Source organism: Melospiza georgiana, chromosome 3, assembly GCF_028018845.1.
Source record: "Melospiza georgiana isolate bMelGeo1 chromosome 3, bMelGeo1.pri, whole genome shotgun sequence".
NCBI classification, from domain to species: Eukaryota; Metazoa; Chordata; class Aves; order Passeriformes; family Passerellidae; genus Melospiza; species Melospiza georgiana.
The window spans coordinates 55499557-55524808 of NC_080432.1; the positions used below are offsets into that span (position 1 = coordinate 55499557).

The following is a 25252-nucleotide window of genomic DNA, read 5'->3' on the forward strand; positions in this document are numbered from 1 at the left end:
TTTAATAGTGTCAATTCTTCCAGCATATAAAAATGAGGTGCACAGACTAATCAGGCTTTTCTATGGCATTGGCTTTTTATAGGTCTTAAGGGAACTCATGAGCCAAACTGCAATACCTATTTGAATACAAAGAAAGGAGAAGATGAAGCAACTGTGAGTTCTATGTGAGTTGTTCAACAGTCATGTTATTGACTTCACTTAACAGATAAAGCTTGTACAAGTACACAGGATTTGCTGGAAGAAAATCAAGGAAGATTCTTTATTTGGTGCTAGATACAAGCATGAAATGAAATAGTGTAGGCCAACAGACTCATTAAAAGGCAAGACATAGGCTTTAATAAGACATTTAAATCTCTTAATGGGCTGAACAGCTAAAGCTCCACATCCAATGAAACCTCAGATACGGGTACCTGGTGGTATTTCATGTAAAACTCCCACCCATCTTTCTTTGTAAGAATTCTACTGTGAAAACATATGTAGCCTATTTATGACTTACTGTTCAGGTGAGCTAGGTGTCAACTATAATGCTAAAGCTTGAAATGTATTCCAGGGCTGATACTGGCATGATGTTTATTTTTAGAAATAAAAGACTCTCAGAGGAGCAATAGTAAACAATAGAGTTTGCACTGCTGAGAGCTATTGCTTCCAACAGTATTTCTGTAAGGAGTTGCAATTTTAGAAAATTTCTCTTTAGAATGTCAGCAAGATATGCAGCATAAAAGGCTGAGATACTACAAAACATGCACATTAACCAGGTTAATGTGTATACTGTAAGAGTATACATTAAAAATGGTAAAAACATGTCCAAACTCATTATAATGACACTAGTGTTTCCTTCCAGGGAGGAAGGGCACAGCTTTAAGACAGTTACTGAAAGAATAAAACTGCTTTTTAAACCAGAGACACTTGACCAAAATGATCCTAAGAACCAAGTATAAAAGAGGCTTTGTATGTAAAAGGGACAGAAGAAAGTAGAAGAAAATCCCTGTGAAACCCCTGAAATTTCTATTTATAAGCAACAGTCCTCTGCTCCTTTCAACTGCTACTGTAGTAAGGGAAAGAGGTTTTGATGAGTAGCCAACAGCCCTTCTGCCACTCTAAGGGTGACAGGAGAACAACCTCCAGCTCTGCTTGTGCTGTGTCAGTGCCCAGCTTTAGTCAGTGTGCAAGAAACCTGATTGGGTTGTGGGATGGTGTGGTGGCTCGGACCACCCAGTACCTCATCTTTCCCCGGTGTTCCAGAACTGTTTGGGGTTTTGGAACCAACACCCTCCTCAACTCCAGTGGACAACACATCCCAATTAATATTGGCTATTTGGACTGGTGGAGGAGACAGCTCCATCCAACTTCCTGCTCCAGAGGACTTGCTTTTGGTAAGTATTTGCAGTTCTGAAAGCCAAACTGAACTGAGCAAGGATTAAGACAGGTAAGCTTCTTTGGAGTTCTCTGATGTTCTTGAAAATACAGTTATGCTGCTTCAAAAAATACTTCACACTCTTACCAGGAAGAGAATACCATCAGGAATAATTATCAGTTCTGTAACAAATCCAATCCTAAATACAACAATCAGAGGAGTGACACAACATGAAGGTTTTTGGACCCAACAGCCTTTTTAAACCTAAACCCAGGCTTTTCAAGTACAAAGCATGCTTAACTCCATTTAATTCAGAAACAACTCAAGGTGCACACTTTTCAGATAAGCATCTATTTGAACCAAAAATGTCAGGACAAAGTGAATAAACAGAACTCTAATTTCATGAAAGACGGTATAGCTCAGTGTAGCATTCTTGCTCTGCTCTTGTGCTTTAACTTGCCTTTTCCAACTTGACTATCAGGATACAGAAGCATGGGTCATAGCCACACATTAAGAATTGATCCTGTCAACAGCTTGTTAGAATGTGGCAAACTGAGTAGGAAAAAATAAACCAACAACCTCTCACTGACAGTTGCCAGTGGTTTTATAATTCAGGTTGTAAATACAAACTATTGTGCAACAAACAAACGTGACAAAGCCTACCTCTGTTAAATTTGTTTATATGATAAAAAAATAAAATATTAAACTGCTTATAGTGCAACATTCTAATAGCATACATAAGTATACCATGCTTTGTAAATTTACTGTTACATTATTTACAGTACATTGCAATGCTTTAAACTAGAGGTGAAAGAACAAAAACAGGTAATGGAAAACATTTACATACAGGTATGAGCCTTAATATTGTCCACCAAACTATCCAGTTCACTTTGCAGACTTGTGTGCTGTGCACATTCCTGCCCCCTACTACAGGACACCTTTCTGTCAGTGGTCTGCTCTGTTTGTAGATAGTGGAAAGATGTTTTTAAAACTGCATAGCCTTCAAGCTTTTCTGTTTCTTCAAACACCATTTGCAAGGACAGCTATAAAATACATAAGAACTCTTATTAATTAACCATATCTGATCAATCTGAAAGCTGAGCTCTTGAAATAAGATCAATAAGTTTTCATTTCTGTAGGGCCATACCAAAGCTGAACTTTAAAGCCCTTTTCTAGCAGTCTCTTATTTCAAGAATGGAATTGTATAAGAGGAAAGCAGCTCAAGGATACATTTTTTAAAATTCTGGGTTTAATTGGGAGCTAAGCTCTCAGAACACAAGAAAAAAATATGAGAATGTAGAATTATGTGCTGCCTTATTTAATGTTCCATAAAGCTGCTGTATGCACTGCTCAAGCTGATGAATGAATACAGTAAAAGTGATGCAGGAACTATGCCTACAGTATTTATTTGATATCACTGTCCTTGTACTAGAGAAATAATTATTAATTATAGGAGAATAATTAACTACACAGGGAGAAAGGACTGTCCTCAGAGCCACTGCATACTGCAAGGAGTTATGAAAAATCCAGTGACTATTGAAAAGTGTCTCAAGGACAACTGTCTTTCAAACATAAACAAGACTTAACCACAGAGCTGTTCTTAGGAGTTTGTGACTCACGTCTCTTCTCCTACAACTGCTAAAAGGAAAAATTCTTTCCTCACTTTCTCTGAACAACATCTTTGGAAGAACTTTAGAACACTGCACACCTGTTTCCTAGGCTGCAACAGCCCCAGAAGAACTACTTTAGATGACAACAGTGCTTAAGCAGCAAATAACTACTATTGTCTTGTTTACATTTCTGCTTATAGCAGACAGGAGTCATAATAACTTTAGGCTGCTTTTAGGTAGGGGCAGAAAAGTGGAAGTTTGAAATTCAGAATTATCTTTAATTTTTGAGTCTCAGTATTTAAGCTTCATTTTCAGAGAAGACTTTATAATACCTTAGGACAAGATACTGTGCCATACATTTTGTAAATGCTTACGTGTTGGTTCCCAATGCAAGAGAATGGAATCACTTTCTCTACAGTGCATTAGGCAGCTATTAGGCCTATAATGCATTTCAGGAATAGAGAATTTTAACATGTTTTCCTCAGCATTACTCAGATTAAGCTAAGATTTATAAACACTTCAGTAAGAGCTCTAGTCTTCCCAGCAGATGAAAGATGAAAAATCAAAGTATAAAAACACCAATCCATTTCACTGTGCATTATTTCAATACATTCTCTGTAACTTACAGGCTAACTGTGTAAGACTAGCACCCAATACAGAACATTTATGAAATATAGTGATTTGCCCACCACCCCAAGATTTTTGTAGCCTTACCTTCTGTATCTAAAGTAAGTATTTGGGATTTTTTGTTTTGTTTCTCTAACATCCACATTCTTGAGCACTTTGTGCTTGTGCTCTGCGTGGTGATCTCAGCTGTCTCAAGGCAGCATCTCCATACTGAATACCTGAGCCCATTCTTTCTGGATCCAATTCTCCTGATGAGAAACAAAATGGTCACAAGAATATAGATTATGTGCAAATAATACATTCTAAATTAACCATTAACATTAAAGAAAAAAAGCATAATTATATTCTGATCTATTTATGGAGAGATTATCTCAGTTCTATCTGCTTTTAGGCAATTTCAAACCTGAATCATTTTCTCCTTTAATTTAACCATATGCCCTTGATCATGATGACAAAGCAATCTCAGAGTTAGGCTGCAAACAAGAAATGTATTTGCACTACCTTGAGCAAAAGAAAGGCCTAAAATGTTTTCTGTGAATACAGTTAAAAACTTCCTGCTTTCAGAGGCTCATAGGCCAAGAAAATAGTACTGTAGCTACCAAGCCAAACAAAAATGGATCAATCTGATAAAAGGATTCCGTAAAGAACTGCTCCCCAGGGAAAATGATCAACCTTTCCAGCTTCTGGTATCCACTTCTGCCTACTTCATACCCTCTGTCTCAGAACTGTTCTTATGGCTGTAAGGTGGTCTGGAGATCCTTATAGTCTCCATTTTTGCATGTTTCAATGGATGTGTGCTGGCACAAAAAAAGCCAGGAGCAGTTCACAGAAAATAAGACTTAATTCTGTGGTGGCAGTGCCTCTTTAAAGCAGTCATCAAACTACAGTATTGTGAAAAACTAGCTATACTTTCTGTTTTCATTTGGGTTTTGAGTTTGTTTAGGTTCTTTTTGTTCGTTTGTTTAGGTTCTTTTTGTTCATTTGTTTAAAATGAAAGCTGCTGTCTGGCACTGATTTGATGCAGCATTCAGAAAATTCATTTGAACGTATAATATCATATTATTTAAATCTAAAAATTTGTGTTTGGCATTGGAAACGTGTAATTAGAATCCAAGACAGACTTGTCGATATGGCCAATACTTAAAAATTTAAAGATATCAAGCAGCTAGAAAAAAGAAAAACTGGAATGCAAATTAGCTGTAATGATATCTAGCACACAGGAGCCTGTCTCTAGCAGAAACCTGCCCACTTGTGTTGAGAAGCTTCTGGTATATTTCTAGATCTGCAAAAGTAAAAATGATTTCAGCTGAGAGGCAGAGAGGTCACTTCAGAGAAACAGTTGCTAGGAAACATCCCTGAAATTTTTAGTATTACCGTTCATACTCTCTTGACTGTATTTCCTGTTACATATGAGAAGCAGAATTTAAGTTATGACTGCCCTGATATTAGGTTTTTATTCTGGACTACAAAAACTGTCTAATGTCAGGCTTGGTATTTATAGGGATGCATCAACCCACAGAACACAGAACCAACACTCAGAGCTGACTTAAGATAAAGAGGTCTAACCTACACTCAGACCTGATTTTAAGGTAAACATCACCCACAATTCACACCACCACCCCTTTTTGGATATACAGATCTCACTTAGACATCCATTCCTATTAAAGCATATGAGAAGCAGCTAGAAAACAAGTAGGTTATTTTACCAAAATGACATTTTGGGTTTTTTTGGTTTAATTCTCTTAGAGGACTTTGAACGATGATATTTCCATGTGCACTTTTATTCATTTTCAGATAAAATAAAATATTTTATAAATATAAAACTTAATTTACCTGATTCAATTTTATTGAGTATTTTCCTTGCACACTGTACAAAGGCCTCTTCAACATTCTCCCCTGTTAGAGCACTTGTTTCCAAGAACATCAGCTCTGCATTTGACACAAAAAATAAAAATCCTCAACACAAGTCTGGAATAACAGGTATAGTAATTCTAAGCATGAAAGCCAGGAGCAATAAAAATATTTTTACAGAGATCTACAGTCAAAAAGCATGGTCCAGAAAACTAACTTTTGATGGCAAAACCACAAAAAACATCCTCTAAAATTTCAGGCACCCTAGAAAGCTGGAATCCAAAGATAACCTAGGCTGTGCATGCAAAACTGCACTTGAAACCAAACTTCATACGGTTTCCCATAAACGGAAGTTATATGCAAAAGCATAGCCAGTAACCAGAGTTGGTAGAAAAGACTTTGATTGATAAAAGCAAAACCAGATTTTGCTGATGGGAGGACTGCAGCACAGAAACTCAGACCAAGACCGGCTTTAGCTGACACAGAATCATGTCCTCAGACTGGAAATTCTGAATACTACAGACCAGGTAAGAATTTTCTGAATCCATGCCCTGCACTAAACTCAGTTTTCAATTAATAAAACTCATTGCTTCAAACTGCAGCACATCCCATACAACTTTGTTATCTACAGAGTCTTTAAGATGCTGAAAAATGGGAATTCATGTCCTTCATTTTCTCCTCAGCTATTTGGAGGCAAGGTAACACCTGAAGTTGTATGACATTTCCTACAGAATTTATCTCCACATAGAGGGTATTGTAAAAGGAGCAGCTGTGATTGAAGAACCACTGCTAATGAGACTTATGTAGTACATGAATTTTCACTGCAGGCACCACCTCTCTGGGCCTCAGGTACTGACAGAACTCTTTTCTGTAGACAGGGTACAAAGTACAGCCTAACTGCACGAAAATGTAAATGATCTGAAGGATTATGCATCTTTGAATGCTACATGAAGGTTCTGTACTTACCATTTTCCTGTGCAAACCGGGATGCTTCTAAAAAAGTGACTTCACGATCTGCATCAAGATCCTTTTTGTTTCCACACAATATTATCACAATATTTTGACTTGCTAACATTCTTGCATCCGTCAACCAATTAGTAAGTGCATTGTAGGTTTCCCGGCTGTGCAGGAAATGGAATCCTTTATTAGGACACACTCACTTCTCGTGAACAGATCACCAAACCAAAACTCAGACAGCAAATCTGTGTTTGTGGCAAACAAAATGCTGGTAGTCAGGCGAGGCACCTACACATCTCAGTGTGCCAGTGATGAACTGGGAAGAACATCAAATTCCTTCATGAAACTACTTAAAAGCTCGAGTTTTTAGAAATCAAAATAAAATTAATCACAATATATAAACACGCAATAATAAAATAACCACAATTATAAACACACAATTATAAATTGTAAAAATGTGTTAATGTGAAAAGCTAAAATTTTAAGCTCTTGTCTAGTTTTAACCTTTTGTGCATGACATTTTGGGATAACAGAATGAGATACTGTTCCACTTGGAATCCAACTGATATTTAAATTACCAGTGGGGTTGTAAGAATTTACGAGGCTTGTGTAATGTGCTTGCCTGAACTTTCACACTGGTGTCAGGACCTACACTGCAGGCAGCCACCCTGCACATGCCACTTGCCATTGTAGCAGTGGTCAGGGAGAAAGCTTTCAAGCACTAACACTGACAGATGATTCCAGCTGCCCTTAAGCACAGAACACAGATTTCAAAGCCTGCTGAGAGAACCCTTCACTCACAGAACAACAAGCAACAACCCAGTGAACCACCCAAAACTCATCTGACAAATATCAGTCAATGGTGGCAGGAAGAATGTGAACACATGTAATGGTAAGGAGTTTTATTGGCTGCCTATAATATAAAAACATTGAAAGATGCAGAGATGAACAGAATTTTGGCCTACAGTTAAAGAATGTGTAGGCAGAGCTAGATTCTCCAGAGGATGACCTTCTATCCCAGCACACTGATCAGCAGCTTCCACAAGACAGGGTGAACCACCTTGGTTAAGGGTGGCTGAAGTTTGCTCTTGTTCCTGTGGCAAGGCTTGCTGAGCCAGTGGCTGCACAGGAGTCCACCATTAGATCAGCAAACGGGGGGCCAATCCCCACAAATCTGTGCAACCCTTTAGGATTGTTCACATCTGACATTCACAATATCTCATGTAAGCAAGTCCCAAAACTGAAATATGCACTGAAACAGAAGTACTTACACTTTCTTTTCTTCCTGCCCAATTTGTTTAGAGCATTAGGTACTTGGGGAGGAACCACTGTACACTAACTGGATCTGGCAGTCTATGAGCAAAGGAGATGCTGGCTTTCTTACCTGGTTATATCATAGACAAGCAAAGCACCTGCAGCCCCTCTGTAGTAACTCCTCGTTACAGACCTGAAATAGAATCACAAATACACATTTTTGTAGTGCCTTCACTGTTTAAAATCTGGGTTAATATAACACAATCTGTATTATGAACTAGAATTCTTATTTACATATTTAAAACAAAACATGTTTTTAGACAATGTTATCAGCTGTGCAGCAGCAGACTAATTGCAACCAGGATTTTGATGAAGCACTTTGATTAAATATAGCTGTATGAGGATTCTCAGAGTCCATTATGATCCATGTGGTGCTGAAAGTATCACAAATCATCATAATACAGAACTGGAGGCTGATATCTGGCCAACACACTGAAGAGACCTCGTTAATGAAGACTATATATCACAGCAGCTTTATTTAGTCACAACTATATCCAAAGGACTTGTCTGATAGAACACATTTACCTGGACTGCTGCCCAAAACTCACACTTCTACCATCATTCTCACCTTTGTTAATCAACCCCTCTCCCAAAACAGAGACTTCAGACACATACTCCCTCCCCCCAAAATATATTTAAAAACTGATGTCCTATTTGATGGTGAATGTACCCAGGAATCCATTAGATTTTTACTGAGTTTTATCTATGCCTCAGATGTAGAACACTTAAAATACAGCATTAAAAGTACACTGATTGTTATAAGCTGATAAATTGATTGTTTTTTCTCTAAGAAACTTTAGATATCTCAGTCTTTCTAGAAATGTATTTACCCCAATGGATTTGACTGATTTTTTTCTTCTTTAATAAAGCTGTATATAATTATACTGTGCAATTGCTTTCATGCAGATTTTGAACAGCTTACAGCTTCCTGACATTTATTTATTCCAACCAATAGAAGGTCTCCTAAACATGGAGTTAAGTGCATACTCTTAGTGAAAACAGTTAATTATGAATTTGGCTGGTGAGCAAGATTTTAGGTACCTATTCCACTCATATACCTCAACAGAAAATACCCAATGAAAGACAGGGCAGAAACTCAGACCCTCCAAGGCCAACATTGCTCTACCTAAATCCATGGATCTGTGTCACTGTGTCCAGGTTGGAAGGTGAATATGAAAGCAGACAAACAATTCCACTTTTTCTGCTTACAAGCAGAGACAAATAACATCCACCACTCAGAGCAGCAATTGTACTAACACTTTATAAGATGGCTGAAAGTCATACCTGAACCGTTCTTGTCCTGCTGTATCCCAAATCTGCAATTTGACATATTTACCACCAACATTTATGATCTTTGAACCGAATTCCACTCCTATAGTATGATTTGAGTCATCTTTGACTACGAAAAAAGAAAGAAAACAAAACTTATTTGAAGAATATTTAGAGTGAATAGTTTTTACAAAAAACAATTTAGATATTAGCAAAAACTCCCCAGTCTTCAAATTACAAACTTCCTGAACCATCAAATTCAGTGCAGCTCATAAGCTCACTGCCACCACACAGAAATGAATGTTCTTACAATTTTTGACCGTTTAGTCAATTCAAACTTAGTACTAAAAAGGCCTGCTTTAAATAACTTCCAGTTCACTTTAATAGGTAGCAAGATACTTTTTATACACTTTTTTCCAGCTGTGTTTTCTAATACATTGATGCCATTTATAAATACAATTAATGAGAATGCACACAGTCTTGACCATGAGTATGCAAGAGTCAATTCTTCTCTAATGCACAAAGTTAAGATACTTGCTCTGTGTATGCTCTTGATATCACAGAATCTCAACAATTTACAGCTGCCCTTACTAGCAGCAAGGGCTTGTTTCAAGTTCACTCAGAATCAAGCTATGTTCCTTAGTGCTTACACATCATTATCCTTAAGTATTCCTCAAGAGATAAGGTGAATTACTGTTTGTTTCAAAAAGACAAAGTCACCTTATTTACAAAGGTTTCTAAATGCATATTATTTTTGTTTAATCTTAATGTCAAACGTACAATCCAACAGAAATTTTTCTTTTATCTTCATCTCTAAATAACATTCCCTATTGAATCTCTATCAGCATTTGTCATAGACCACAGTCCTTAACAAAAAAAACAAAGTTACTATTTATCTCAAAAGATGCTACAGGCTTTCTAAATCTACTTAAGCAATTCAGTTTTCCTTTCATTATTTTTTCTAAAAGATCCAAGTCTCTACTATATATACAGGGAACCTTGCAGCTGCAAATTATACCTCTCACAGAAACTAAGTCTGTATTTTCACCAACATCTTGTTATATTTATTTGAGAATAACACAGAGTAATGCTCCATATTAGGCTTTAGATTAAAGACAGTGAGCAATAAGGATTTACAGCATGGTTCTGGACATAATTCTTTACTAAAATCCTCACCTACACAAATAAGAGAATTAGGGGAGCTTCCCTACCAATGACAGGTACTCAGGTAGGCAGACCCTTTACCTTTGGTACAAGGCAGTGGAGAACTCTTACTGTCCTTCATATTACTTACATTTCTTTTCAATAAATTGGTGTAGCAAACAGGATTTTCCAGTTCCAGCATTTCCTATCACCAAGAACTTAAACAGGAAATCTGAAGATTAAAAGAAAAAAAAATTACTAAATTTTAGTATGGACTCACATTATTGTTACAAGACCAAACCCACCAGCCAGCTATTCTCTTGTAGCTGTTATTTCAAAGAGAAGGGAATAGATGACAAAATTAGCAAAATTGCAATAAATCTGAAGAATTATCTAGTGTCTGCAGTAGTGATGCTACACAGCAAGAACTAAGAATTCTTCTTTATGGAGAGGCAAGAAAGACAAAAACAAAGCAGAAATAGCTGAATCTGAGTTCAGTTAAAATCTGAGTTCAGGTAAATGGTTGGCTTATATTCCAGTAATGTGCTTTAAGAGCATGGAAGGTATTAACTATCATCAACACAAATATATAATGATATCATTTCTCAAAACATAAAACTCCAGAGAGGGGTGGTTGTGGTTGGTTTGTTTTTTTTTTTTTTTGTTGTTGTGTTTCTTCGTTTTTTTGTTATTTGGTGGTTTTTTTTTTTTTTCCTGTGGTTTTCTTTAGTTTTTAATTTACATTAATTTGGAATTCTCTATTAACAGTTTAATACTCATACTTTGATTTTAATCATTGCACAGCTGAGACAACCACAGTATTTCTCTGCAAAATTTAGAGGGAAGAAATAGTTTTTATTCTGGGATGCCTAGTTTCACATTTCTTCTACATGTTAAATTAAATACATGTATTTCTGTTACCTATTTATGAGCCATTTATGTCAATGTTCATTGGTAATGCACATGTTCAGGATTTATGGCCCGTTTCTATTGTTTCAACAGTTACATAAAATGCTTTAATGCTACCACCACAAATCTGCTTTCAGTTTTGCTAAAGACTGAAGAAAGCTCCCTTGTCTTACAGCTCTCAAAAATGATAAACTGATTAGAAAGCTTACAACTGCTTCCCCTAATATACTGCCACCAAGCAACCTTTACAGCTCATGCAAGATTCCCTATTTATTTTTCTACCAGCAGCAGAATTTCTACTCTTTATTGCACTGTTTCTCTAATAAACAGAATGCAAGGAAAATGACTTGGTTTGCATTATCAACAAAAATAAAAACATTGATTTTGTTGAGAGTGTTCAAAGCTGTCAAGTGGGCTACATGGGTATTGGCCCAGGGGATAGCTGAATAAAAAGAAAAATTATGCTAAGTAATTCAAAGAACTGATGAAATCCTCTACCAGGACCTTATTTGAGTACTTAGTTTCAAAAATTTAATTTAAGATGCACACAGATCTATGTGCTCATTCCATTTAATGAAGGAGTTACTTGTTATGGTATATCAAACACTCCCTAGCAATGGTAAAAGGAACAAGCAAGTTTGTCAAAGGGTAAGAAGATTCCCACTGTTAAAAAGACAGGGCTGTAAGTCCTGGAAGTGTCTACTGTACTTTGTCTTCACCTGTCTTCTGGATTTTATTCATATTTAAAATGAGGTAATGTTTACTAAGGATTTGTGCTTTTTTACATTTTGTCCCTCTTGTTTCAAATGCTGTAACAGGCTCGGAATAGTTTCTGAATTTCACCCTTCTCAGAAGATGGCTGTTTCTTGCTCACAAATATGACCATTTACATGCTCAAGACTTTCTGTTCCAAAATCCTTTCATTTGTCACGCCCCCACCCAGCTGCTCATGCTTTCTGGATTAAAAAAAAAAAAGTTACAAAAAGGATTTTCCTTCAAAAATTTTGTTAACTCCTCTAAAGAAGGGCCCTTCATGCCACCTCAACTGCAAAACACACTGAAGCTGAGAAGCCTTCACTCTACCAAGTCTTCACTGTTAGCATAAAATGTAGGTATCATAAATAGCCCAATGTTTTAGGCTAAGAAAAAATGTATCTCAAAGAAAGCCAAGTTTCAATTTTTATGGATCAAATATCACTGGTTAGCTGTCTTTTACACCATTTTGTATATTTAAACTATTCTGTGTGTGTGTGTTTAATCTCACTGGTTTTATCACTTTCAGAGTACCTCAAAATGCAAGATATTCTGAGACACAGACATTTAAAATAAGCTGTTTCTGATTCCGTCATTTTTCCAAACATAAATCTGAAATCCAACCAAAACTGGTTCTACTTTGTATCTGGTGAATGCTCTTTGTCAGATTTTCTCCTTAAAAACAATTATAAAATTTATGTTTACCTTCCTTTTTCTCCAACAGAAGCCTCATGTTATTGACAGTGGTACAACAGCTGCTGCAAACCTAAAACAGGGAAAGGCTAAACCCAAAACTCTATTCCCCCACTAATTTGCACTGTCACTGCAAGCACTGGCTGTCAGGTGTGGCTCGGGAAGGTGAATTTGTGCAGCCCACAAACCCACAGTGAGCAGCAAATGGAGCACACTGCTCCCTTCTGCACAGACAGGCCTTGGGACAGCCAGGTCACTGCTCTGGAGGAGCAGCACAGCAGCAGAGTATTTTCCCCTCAGGTGTTTCAAGTTGAGGTGCTTTATACTTTGTTCTGAAAGCAACAGTGCTATTTGGGGATTTTATATTAATGTCTTCAAATTGATAATATCTTTTAGCAGCACTCCTAATTTCTATCCAGATTCTACTGTGCCAGACAAATTTAAGAGACTCTCTCCTACAAATAAACTGCTTAGATGTCAGTTCAATGCCTGCTTACTTAGTAGACAAAAAATAAATTTCTATCTGACAAAACAGCAAACGGGCTTTTTAAGATGGAACTTGAAACTAGTCACAATTAATTTTTTCCATAGGATGAAAATAAGAGAAATGTGTTTTAGTCCACTTCATAAAATGAAAATGTCAGCTTTCTAACAAAAAATTTAAAACCTTTCTGCACCAAAGGCAGCAATGTTTCCAAACACATGTAGACTTTAAGACACTGCTACCTTCACAAACATAGCCATGCTTTTACCCTTTTAAACTCCAATTTTATGTAGATTATTCAAACTAACAAAAAGCTTTTAGCCTTATGTCATCAGTTTATCCATGAGCACTGGAAAAACCATATTTCCGTGGTTCAGGAAATACGGGATACTCTGCACATTTAATCAACTGCAAAGAAGGACAAGAAAAAGGCTTTGCCAGTACCAAATGTTAAAAATACCAAGATTTAACAAACTTTTAAGTTCACAGCCCAGCCTATTAACAAATAAGGTAATACCATGTAAGAACAGGGAGAACATTTTTAATCTTGTTATTCTGCAACTTCTTTCTTATAATGTCATTCTGTATGACAACTGGTACCACATCAACTACATTTTTATTACTTATTTTAGCACATGATTTAGGATACAAAATGTTTTCTCTTTAAGCTGTACAAATGTATGTAAAATTTAGCACAGCTTGGAAGCAGAGAAATCAAATGAGATTGGGCAGACAGCTTCTTTTAGACCATCACTGTGGACTCAAACTTTATATATTCATTCTTGGCAATTTCAGCAAATGCAACTCACATTCTAGTGTTTGCATTACTGCTTAATTGCTCTGTGTGTTTTGCTTTTTGGTGTCCTCTTCCCAGAGGAGTTAGTTCACTTCATTTCATAGCTTTTTTTTATCTCCTTTTTTTTCCCCTATTGACAAAGCAGCTCAGAGCTCCAGCATTCCAGTCAGCTGCCAACGCTGTCACCCTAGAGAAACTTTTCTTTTGAGTTCTGTTGTTCCTCCTTCATAGAAAAGCTGAAAAGCAACATCATTCAGATGTTACAAATGCTTGCTGCCATGCTGGCTACTGAAAAGGTCTAGAAAAGTTAAAGCACTTTGCCTTTAAATAAGATTGTCTTTATACAGAACGGATTTAGGATCAAAACTGAACTGAACTGCTAAAGGGAAGGAAGGTTACAAAACACGCACCACAGAAATCATAAGGAGATGAAATGCAGCATAGCATGGCTGTTTAAGGAAATAAAGCATTATAAAGAATCAGCTTACTCCCCCCTGAGAGCTACAGGCATCACCTGATCCCAAACAGGGTAGGGGTGCAGGAGATAAAACATTTTCTAGCACAGGCAAAAAGGAATACAATTGTGGCTTCACCCTAAAGATGCACCAGCAGCACAAGCTGTTAAACTACATGAATGACATAATATCTTTTGTGTTTGTTTTTTTCTTTTGGGGGTGGTGGTGCAGTGTGAGCTGAGGGGAAAGGAGAAGAGAGACAATTGTGGGCTTTGACTCAAGCACCAGCAAAAACAGATGGTTGATGTGGCAACCACCCCCAGACATCCAACCTCCTCCTCTGACTGAGGTCTGCTCCCGCAGAAGAAACAGTCAAACTGCTTCTGAGATACTGCAGCTCAGTCCTCAACATGCAATGAAGATTAAATTGTTTCCTTCACACTGCTAATACAGTAGGGTAGGGGGCAGTCCAATATTGTATCCTCACTCAGAGTTGAAATCCTCCCAACTCCTTGCTGTGGAGCAGAATCACATGGTACTGCTAACTTTGATTTGATTCACTCACGCTGACCCTTTGGAAGCTCTCCCATTCATGGCACAGGGCAGGAGGAGAGAGTGCTCTGAAGCATTCCCAGTGGCACAGGCTGCCTCTAAATGAGAGGAGGAGCTCTTCCCACTGCTTACTCCTTTCTCTAGCAGAAAGTTAACCAGATAAACAGGTAGAACAGATCAACCTGCCTCTATTCCAATCTGCAAAAAGAATGCTTCAGAGAGGGAAGCTCTGCTTTCTTACAAGTGAGAGCTGTGCTCTCTAAGGAATAAAATCAGATTTGAAACAAACTGAAGACCAGGGTGATAAAAGCAAATACCATCAGGTAAATGGCATGGGATGGGATGGTGATAAAATGGCAAATCAAATTGTCCAGACCAAACAGAATTATTTTCAAATGGATGGAAAGACTATACACTCTCTGAATATGACCGAGACTGGTAAACTTATGTGACCAGACTGGGATTTGCAGATGCTGGTGGAAAAAATGCAAGGAACTAAGGAATGAAGAGATTTGACTTGAATCTTACACATTGCATTTATTCAATGCTAGTACAACTTCCATCCTTCTACTATTTAAAATCCAAAAGTGGCTTTGCATTTATTTATTAAGAATAAGTGACTTTTTGTCAGGCTGTCTTTACCACAAAAACATGTATATTTTGCACTGGGAAGTGTGCTAAAACATGCATGTGTTGTTATATTGCAATTATCTACACAACTGCCATTACATCTCAGAAAACTTGAGTTCTAAGAGTTTTCCTATGAATAAGAGATTTGTTTCCACTGTTAAATGTCAAACTCCTAAAAGAATGACCCTTTTCTCCCAAAAGCAGCAGGAAAATGTTCTTTCTAAACCCAATCTCAAAATTCATGGAGCTATCTCATATTCAAGTTTGGTTTGGTTTTGGGAATAAATTGAACACATAAGAATTGAATAGACACGGAATTAAACACATAAATTATTGAACAGATAAGAAAGCTAAGAACAGAAGATACCCAAGTGATGTAATAGATCTGCAGGAGTGAAAATATGAATTGTAAGCAAAATTTAGTGTCAAGACTGAGAAGCTGCAGAACTTTGTTTGAAAAGAAGGAAGAGACAAGAAACTCAATAATTGACAGAATGAGTTGTGAAAAGTGAGTGAACAGAAAACCTTCAAAGAAGACAGAATTTGACATGGAGGAAGAAACTAAGGGAGGAAAAAACCCAGGAGACATGAAATTAACAGCAGTTGCCAGTGGAAAGACTCTTTATTCCCTATGGATTGAGAAAAATATTTAAAAAATAAGGCCCCTTTCAAACCTCACAGCAAAATTAAAGTCATATAAAAGGCAGACAACAAAATGCCATTGGGAAGCAAAACACCAACCCAACCACCAACTAGTTTCCTGAGCCTATCTGTATGGGATAAAAAGCTTGAGGTGACATAAGCAAAATGATACTAATTCAGGTGACAAGAAAAATCTAATGAATGGCTAAGGACTTAGAAGCTACAGGGATTCCAGGAGGGGATACAGTGACCCCCAGTCCCAGCCACCAGGAGGAAACTGACCTAGCACTGCTCCCATCCTCCATGGCCATGGAACAGCTGGCCAGCAACAAACCACTCTTTGTTAGGACAGTGAGCACATGAAATCCAGAGAGATCATCAAGCACAGAAGATCCATAATTTAATCACATGGTACTGCTAACTTTGATTTGTCAATGGGGCTGCTACATATGTGGGCAGGACACTGCAGAATTGGTTACTGACTACTGTTACAGTCAGAGATTGTAGAGCCATTAGTTAAACTTTATGCTATAGCTTAGCTTCTATTCTTCTGTGTTCTCTAGAGCCTGATGCTCTCAAGCCCTCTAGCTCTGAATTTCTTGTAGCCTGTGAGTGCACAGGACAAACACAGAAACTCCAAAAGGTAATACATCAAACAAGTATTAAACAAATAGGAGGAACAACCCACAACTACAAAGCTTCCATTTCAAGGGCTTGCTTTCTTAGATACCAAAACAATATTAAAGTATCCACAGCTCCAGTGGGGTTACTATCCCTACTCTGGATCACTGGAATAACGCAAAAAATGTTTCAATGTTCTGGTTTGAGATACCAATCATCTATGTGGCTTACCTAGCATTATTACAGCATGAAAGGAGGAGCACCACTGAAATGCTGTCATCTCTGGTTTCCTACCAACTCTTTTGGTAGAGACCACCATAAGCATGGCCAAAATGATCCCAGTTCTAGATCACAGGAGTACAGAGTATGAAGAACTCGTTTAAACTCAAATCTAGGCGGACAAAGCACAGCCCTCTGGTTGCTACATGTAACTTTGACCTGTTTCTAGAACAGGTGGACAAAAGAAGCAGGGTTTGAGTATCCTAATGTTGGCACTTCAAGGGCTGCCCCACACTCTTGCCTCTTTCTGCCCCTTAGCTCTGTGCATTTGCTGTACACCGAAGCACTGACCAGTAGGACAGAACATCAAGCACTGATGACTACAGTATTGAAAATAAAATGACAATCAGGTCACTTGGCCAAATCCTGATGGACACCCCAACCTCCAAAACGGTTTCCAGAGTTATTGTGTCCAATTTTGCTTTGATTATTCAATTATTTCTGATTCAATTCTGATCCTACTCTCATGGACTAGGAATATGAACCTACCACATGGCTTTAAAATACGTTTATTTGTACAATAGCATCTTTATATTGGAAAATATCACAGAACTGTATGGTATGGACTAGGAATATGAACCTACCACATGGCTTTAAAATACGTTTATTTGTACAATAGCATCTTTATATTGGAAAATATCACAGAACTGTATGGTATGGAAAGGGTAGAAAAGAAATCTATTCAAAGCAGAGATTTAAGTAAAATTACAAAGAAAAGAAATTAATACTATTCAGTTGCTTCTCATCTCCTCCACCTAGCCAGCAATACCAGCTCTGCTTGCCTCTTCGACTCCCCACTTCTCTTTGATGCTTCCTAGCGACGCGCTGGACACACCCAGTCAGTGCCCGCACTCCGACTTACTCCATCGGATGTTTCCTACCAGCAGCAGACACCCGTTCCAACACAGGCACAGACGAGCATACCCACTGATCTTCTTCTCCCAACACACTCCCACAATCAACTCCTTCTGACGCCTGCACGTCTAAGACAGCAGGACCGAATCCTTAACTTGACGGCAGAGGCGCCCCGGTCTCCAGGTAAAGCAGGGGCAGCTTTTCCCAGCGGACAGGCACCGCAAGTTTCCCGCTGCACTCCCGGACCACAACAAGCAGCGCCCAAGCCGCTCCCTGCAGGAAAACTCCGAGCGCTCCTGCCGGGCCGGCCACGGGCGGGGCAGGCGCTGGGGGCTCAGGGCAGCGGCGGGCACAGGGGCCCGCCCGAGCCCGGGGAGCCCTCACGCCGCACCGGCTCCTTCCCCGCTCCTCAGGGGCCCTGCCCGGCCCCGGGCCCGCTCCCCCGCAGGGGAGGAGGAAGACGGAGAAGGGGATCCCCTCACCCCGCCCCCGGCTCCTACCGTAGGTCTCGGACATGGCACTCTGCGACATCCCGGGAGGGGTGACCCCCGCCGCCGCTGCTCGCTGCCCGCCCCGCCCGGGCTCGGCGCTGCCGGCGGAGGGAACCCAACAGGCCCCGCCGCCCGGGCCCGGCTCAGCCCCGCCCAGCCCCGCCCCGCTCGCGCCGCTGCCGCCGCCGCGCAGGCGCGCCCGTGCCCGGCTCCCACCCCGCCTCCCCGCGCAGGCGCGGCAGCGGCCCCGCCCCCAAACACGGCGCACGTGCCCGGGGCGCTCCCGCCCGCTCCCCTCACGGGGAAGGCGGCGTCGGGAACGCGCTCCCTCAGCGCCCTGGGGATGGCGGCGTCGGGAGTGCGCTCTCGCAGCGCCCGGGGGATGGCGGCGTCAGGAACGCGCTCCCTCAGCGCCCTGGGGATGGCGGCGGCCCCAACGCGGGCTCCTTACCCGTGCGCAGCACCGAGTCACACACCGAGGCGCTGCTCCTGCCGTTCTCCAGCTTTTATTCCAGTTGGCGCCAAGCAGGGATCCGGGCGGTGACCCGCGAGAGGCTGGCTCCCCGGTCACCGAAACGTCACGCTATTTATACATTTTAAGAAACAAAGGCGCCAGCGTTCCTTGGTTACAAGTTACATAGCTTTTTTTAAAATTAGCTCTCAAACCCCTATTTGCTCGTCATTCCTGTCCTTTCTCACGGTAATTATTCCTCAGGCGCAGTTCTGCTCTCCTTCCGAGCCTGGGGTCGGTTTTGGGTAGGTGGTCAGTGAGTCGCGATCTCCCACTGCAGGAATTGCCTTTTCCCCAGGCACTGCTCCGTCCTGACTTCGCTCCTGGCTGGAGTACAGACAGCCCATTCATCCTGGGATTGTCTTCTCTTTTCTTCGTAACAAAAGAGAAGACAAGTATACAATGTTGGCCGAGTATACAATGTTCCTAGTGCAATTGCTTAATTGTAACTGCGCATTAGCTACTGATAACAGCAACAAAAAGTTGCAAAGTTTGGTTCAAATCTTCAGGGGCTAGGCAGCAGAAGTGCCTGGCCTGCATTACTCTTTACTGTCTTTACTCCCCTGGCAGCCCTCGTTAGTCTGGCAGCAAAGGGCAACACAGCTCCCACCGCAACAGCCTTTCCATCTATGCCATTCCTAAATAATACTTGGATACTAATGTATCCTCCACATTTTCCTTTCTTCCAATCCTTAAAAAAATTCCACTTCTCTTATTTCCTCTTCTGTTATTTCTGGCTATTTTTATCTTCTTGCTCACAGCTTCCCATCCTTTCCACTTCTCCTTCATCTCCCAAGCTGTAGGAAAAACTGCCTCTGCCTATCCCAGCCACCTCCTTGCCAAGTCCTCAGCCGGTCAGAGGTCAGCTTTGAAGTTTCCGTCTCCAATCAGTGGAACAAAATGTGCTGAGCCAGCACCAAGAGCCCCTCAGAGAATCTGCTGATTGTTCTTCTTGTTGTGGGTACATACAGACAAAGAAACTAGCCAGAGTTTTTGAAGAATCAACTCCTTAATGAGTTCAAACTATTAACAGTAATTGGAGGTTGTGTAAACAGGTCCCCAAAGTCAGCACAGCCCTGGTGCACAGAGGATATTGAGGCCTAAGATGTCACATGTGAATGTTTCTCTGGAGCATCTGCTCTCCAAAATGCCGTGGAAAGCTGAAGGGCCTTCACATGAGCTGCACAGACCTCAGTATGTCACAGATGTGAGCTTTGTGTCTGAAAGCTGTCCCCCAAAATGGTACATTCTGAGGCTCAGGTTGGACTTTAAAGAAGTTTGGTCTAATATCACCAAATCCCTCATAGATGTTGGTTATTTTTGCTCAACCCCCCTGTCCCCACCCCTAGAAAGCAAACCCAATGACTCAAAAAATCCCCCACCAAACCCAAAAACCAAACTGAATGTCTTAACCAAAAAGATCCCCAAAGATACTGAAGTAAACAGATTTTACTAGATTACTAAAAATACATCATGGTATATCCAAGAACAAGGGGATTTAGACCTCTTGCGCTGTATAAACTTTAGGTTAAGGGGTAAATTAGTCTTGTATTTTATTCTGTGTATCTTGCAAGGTGACTTTGTTTTATGGAGTTTATATTTGATAAATGTGTCATTGTGTTAACACCACATTCCTTTGCTTCCAATCACTCTTGATAAGTTTACATTCATCTATCAATAAAATACATCAAAATTGTAAAGGTTTCCATAAAATCTATTAGTTTAATATTGAAGAGGAAAGTGGAGGTTGGGAAAATATTAAAGCAAAGACAGGAGAACATGAGAGATGAATAGGATTTGATGGCTTAGAAATTTTGTCTTGAAGAATAAATTAGAACAAATAGTAAAATTCAGAAATAATAAAGACTGCACTAGGCTAGAAAATATATAGCTGATACCTCAGTAATTTGAGAATGTCGGTCCTGTATGTTAATAAAGCCATTCTTTCTGAGTAATAAACAATAAGTAGCTAGAATTGGCCTTGTTAGTATCTATCTTAAGTACAAAGGTGAAAAGAAAAAAAAAACTCACAAAGCCAAATGTTTAATTCACATGGTTTCTGTTGACGACATCTGCTAGAAAATTTTGGCTTATGTAAAAAGAGATCTATTATATCAAATTGGATCCGCACATCACACACTTCCTCAAATTACTTTCACCACAGTTACTGTGCCTAAAACTGGTTGTGGTTGTAAAATTGCTGCTTAGGAGGTCATATAAGGTTTCCCCAAAAGTCCTAATCTCATTTTTTTACTGTTTTTTACTGACCAGTGTACCATAAATAGGAAGGGAAGAGGACCCACAAGATCTCACGGGAGCCAGATTCAGGGTGGGGTATTCTGTGAAGTCTCTGCCAAAATAAAATAAAATGACTCAGGGATTTGCAGGTTTGGACACAGCTTTTGATGACTTAGCACTGCAAGGGGCCAGATCCTTTTGTTTTCTTTTGCCTTTCCTTTCCTTTTTTGTGTGAGGGAGCAAAGTTCAGTTTGTGACTGAAGTTGGGCTGTGCTTTTGACTCAGCGTCACCACAGGCTGCAGTCTGGGAGCACAGCTGCAGATGGGATGGGCTTTTCCTTGAGGGAGTGGCAGGGATGGCTCGCTCTGCTCTGAAGGTGGCACTGCAAGGCTGTGTGGAAGGCACTGCAGCAGCCGGACGCTGCTGCTGTCTCTGTCAGTTGTGGCTGTGGCTCGCAGTCCAGCCTGGCATGCTCAGGTAAAATGGGAATGATGTATTCTGCTGCTCTTTCCTGTTCCTTGCATGCTGAATATGGAAAGCAACCCAGCGTGTGTGGAAGCTGCTCTATCTGAAGCAGCAATGAATGTGACTCCAGCAGCCCAAATGCAATCTGAAATCGAGTGATTGACACTCTGAGGAGCCTCTGAGATTGCCATGACCTCCTTGCACGCAGTGCTCTTGGCCAGCTGACTTCATCTGAAAACAGCTGGGGTCATCTGAAAATCGTCATCTTCAGCTCCCACTGGAACTGCCCTCGATCTGTGAACACTTTTGTCAATGTGAGCACGTCCAGCTCACACATAACAGCTACTAGCACTGAAATCAGCACTAGGCAGATGTTGCATCACTCTTTCAAGTACAAAGTGACATCTATGTATTTCAAATGACAAGAAATGCAGCAGTCTTTCTCATGGGATTAGAACCTTGCTTTTAGAAGGACCTCAACACACTTCACAGGGTGTGTAGGTAGTCTGAAGTCCTGATCCTCAGGGGTCCAAGGAGAATCTGAGGATCCTCAAGGGACCAAGCACCTAGGAGGTGTAAACTGGTTCAGTCCTGTCACTGTGATATTTTCTGAAAAATCCCTTTGCCAGGATTTCTTCTCTGGGAAGTTGAGAAGCCTCAGAGAAAAATGTAAATAATTACCTGATTGCTTCTCCTGCGTTTTGCTTCTTTGGAATGTGGTCGGTGATTCTTTCATTGGTTCCATGTGAATTGTGTTTTCTTAATGACCAATCACAGCCAACTATGTTGGACTCTGAGGAGTCACGACTTTCTATTATCATTCCTTTCTAGTCTTCTGATGTATCCTTTCTCTTTCTTAAGTATAGTTTTAGTATATGATATGATATGATAAGATATGATATGATAAAATAATAAATCAGCCTTCTGAGAACTTGGAGTCAAATTCTCATCTCTCACCTCATCCCGGGGACCTCACAACACCACACAGTCCCACTTGCCACAGCAGTGCTGAAGGTGTTTACTCTGGCACCTCACCAGGGAGAGGGTGACTTCCCATTGTACCAAACCTGTCACCTGCTCACAGCCGTCCCAAGGCACAATAAGGGAACAATCAAACCAGTCTGATATCAGGGAATCACCCTGTTGGGGTTACCAGGGCAGCCTATAAAGACTTATATGCACTCTGTGTTACACCACTAGAAGTATCACAGCCAGAGAAATATGATATATAATTGTAGTTATGTATGGAAATTTATGGGTTGGGTGCTTCTAAAATCATGGGCTCATCCACCCACTGCTAGGCCAGAGTGATGAGAGCTGATGAAGGAGACTGCAAAGGTACACTGGAGCTGTAATTGAACTCCTTTATCTTGCCCCATGGTGAACTTTTCCAAGAATAAATAAGAAGACCACAAGCTATGCTACAGAAAGCTGGTGACAGCTCTAGAATGCCATGATGTGTGCTAAACATCTGCTTTATTCTTTCACCACGCTCTCTCCACCAGTAGGTGTAGGTAGTAGGAGGCACACTGCGCAGCCTGATATTGTGAAAAGTTACCACAAGATGGGGTAAGCTCATTTTAGGATAGCTTTATGCTATAGCTCAGAGATAAAAATTTGCCCTGATGTTGGAATGAATTCTATGTCTTTTCTTTTCATGCAGAGCCCTGCTGTAAGTGTTGTGTTCAGGGAGGCATTTTACTAACATAAAGCTGTATAGATATGGTATATTTAGAAAAGAAATGCACAGAATAGAAAGAAAATACATAAAGCAAATCAAACCATAGGCCACAGCTTTTAAAAACAGTGATTTGATTTTTCAGGATTCATGGAAATGGAGTGAAGGGGCCCAAATACTTATTTCAGCATGTCAAGGGGATGCACAGGAAAAATGAAGACAACAGAAATTTGGGACATGTTATTAGTGTACATACATTGTTGCCAGTGTCTAGGATACACGCAGATTGATTTGACACCCTTGTTTTGTGAAGTTAGCCCTATGGTGTCACCAATTAACTTCTCTGTTGGTGAAATGATGATAATAGGATGTAGTTGGCTGCATATGTTCAATTTTAGCAATAGGAAATGGCTGAGGGCTTTGTTATTTTTAATACCATACACTTGAGCTAGAATATTTGTTAACAGATTTCTCAGGAACACATTCATGTTCTCCCTTTCGTGCTCAAATTGTCTTTCCCTGTTCAGAAGAACTCATATATACGGAAAAGGTCTCTCATTTGGGTCCTTTTTCTCAAGTGAATATCCTTGAAGACACAATGTAGCAGTCTGGATTCAATTCTGACTCTTTGGTTTTGTGGGATGCAGCACCAGGAAGCAGTCAAGGCTTTCTGGGCGCTGTCTGTATCAGTGTAGAATGCGAGGCACCTCTGGAGAGGTCTTCAGCCTATGGATCACCATTGTCTGTCTGAGGACAGAGTGGATCACCTTCTCTCCACTGGCTTCTTTTTCAGTGGGATGCTTTGATGCAAGCTTTGAAAAACTAACACAGACACCTAAAAGTAGAACTGTCAAACCCTACCCCAGGGAGTTTGGTTTCCTCTTCCTTTCTTGAGGCCTTGCTTGTGCTGATGCAGAAAGCCCAGTGATAGGGCACCAGACTGGTGGGGAAAACCCATGGAAATCCCGGAGACTGTGCCCTTTGTCTGTCCCGTCTTTCTGTCTCTCCAGTGGCCCATTGCTGCCAGCATACTCTCAGCATCTTCTGCTTGCACGTGGTTTTGGAAGCTGCCAGGAAAAGTGTTCTTTTGGCTGATGTTACATGATTTTGCAGGTTTTAGGCTTGCTACTGGCAGTTCGTTGTTCCATTGGAATTAAAATGGACAACCTTTTGTTCAGGTTTGGTGAGTAAAGCCAAATTTCAATATGCTTGTCTTCCTCTCTTATCTGTTGCATTCCATGATACATGCAGCCTGTAGTGGCATCCTTGCCTGTGAAAACTGTTTTCATTAAACAACCTAAACAGACTGAAACTCTTGGAATACATTTGTTTTGTTCTGTGCATAGATGTGATTAAAGGGAGACCTGGTGGGACACACACAGGCAGCACTAAGCTATGCTCAGTGGAGAGAGCCCTCTGACCAGCAAAATAGTTTTCTGGTCACAAGTTTCTGTGCTTTTCAGCCTCAGTGTTGTTAAAATAAGTTGCAACTGCATGTAATGCTTTCCTGATGCTGCTCTCCCTCTGGAAGGGAGTGATGTGCAGCCATGAAAGCAGCCATGCATCCTGGGAAAGGCCAGCTCCCATGTAAGAGGCCAAAGCGTGACACACTGCACATCTGTCATGGATGTAAGGAGAGCTCAGCTGCTGGAAAAGGGCTGGGAGAAGAGAAGAGAAGAGAAGAGAAGAGAAGAGAAGAGAAGAGAAGAGAAGAGAAGAGAAGAGAAGAGAAGAGAAGAGAAGAGAAGAGAAGAGAAGAGAAGAGAAGAGAAGAGAAGAGAAGGCAGTCATATGTGAGGGGATGTCCCTATGGCTAAAATCTTGCTGTGGTTTTTCCTGAGCCTGGAGATGTGATCTGTGCCAAGATGGTTTGAGAAGACTAGTCTGCAGTGCAGTGTTAAGGCTTTCATTGCTAAATATGTGATAAATTTCTCCAAAGCCACAGAATGGTTCTGCTCTAAATGCTGCAAGATCAGAATTTTCTAAGTATGCTTATAAAGCATTCCACAAAAGAAAATCTCTTAGTAACTGATGCATTTTATTGGATCAGACTTTGGGTTATTTCTTTTTTAGG

General features: G+C 40.3%; 1 protein-coding gene across 1 annotated transcript; it reads right to left on the reverse strand.

The window, feature by feature from the left end:
• Nucleotides 1–230: 230 nt before the first annotated feature.
• On the reverse strand, nt 231–18422 carry RAB4A (RAB4A, member RAS oncogene family). The gene is made up of 8 exons (XM_058019351.1): nt 18295–18422; nt 10277–10357; nt 8998–9112; nt 7784–7846; nt 6409–6563; nt 5425–5520; nt 3679–3839; nt 231–2397 (listed from the first exon to the last, which is right to left on the reverse strand). The coding sequence occupies exons 1-7, from the start codon at nt 18323–18325 to the stop codon at nt 3724–3726; spliced, it is 657 nt and encodes a 218-aa protein (XP_057875334.1). The 5' UTR covers nt 18326–18422; the 3' UTR covers nt 231–2397; nt 3679–3723.
• Between the last annotated feature and the right edge of the window lie 6830 nt (nt 18423–25252).

Bases quoted from the DNA above. Each gene is read 5' to 3' on its own strand.
- RAB4A (XM_058019351.1), bottom strand. From the start codon at position 18,325: ATGTCGCAGAGTGCCATGTCCGAGACCTACG. The intron at 6,564-7,783 runs GTAAGAAAGCCA...TTTCCTGCACAG, and splicing joins CTTGTCTATGATATAACCAG to CCGGGAAACCTACAATGCAC. The intron at 3,840-5,424 runs GTAAATTAAGTT...GTTTCTCATCAG, and splicing joins ACTCAATAAAATTGAATCAG to GAGAATTGGATCCAGAAAGA.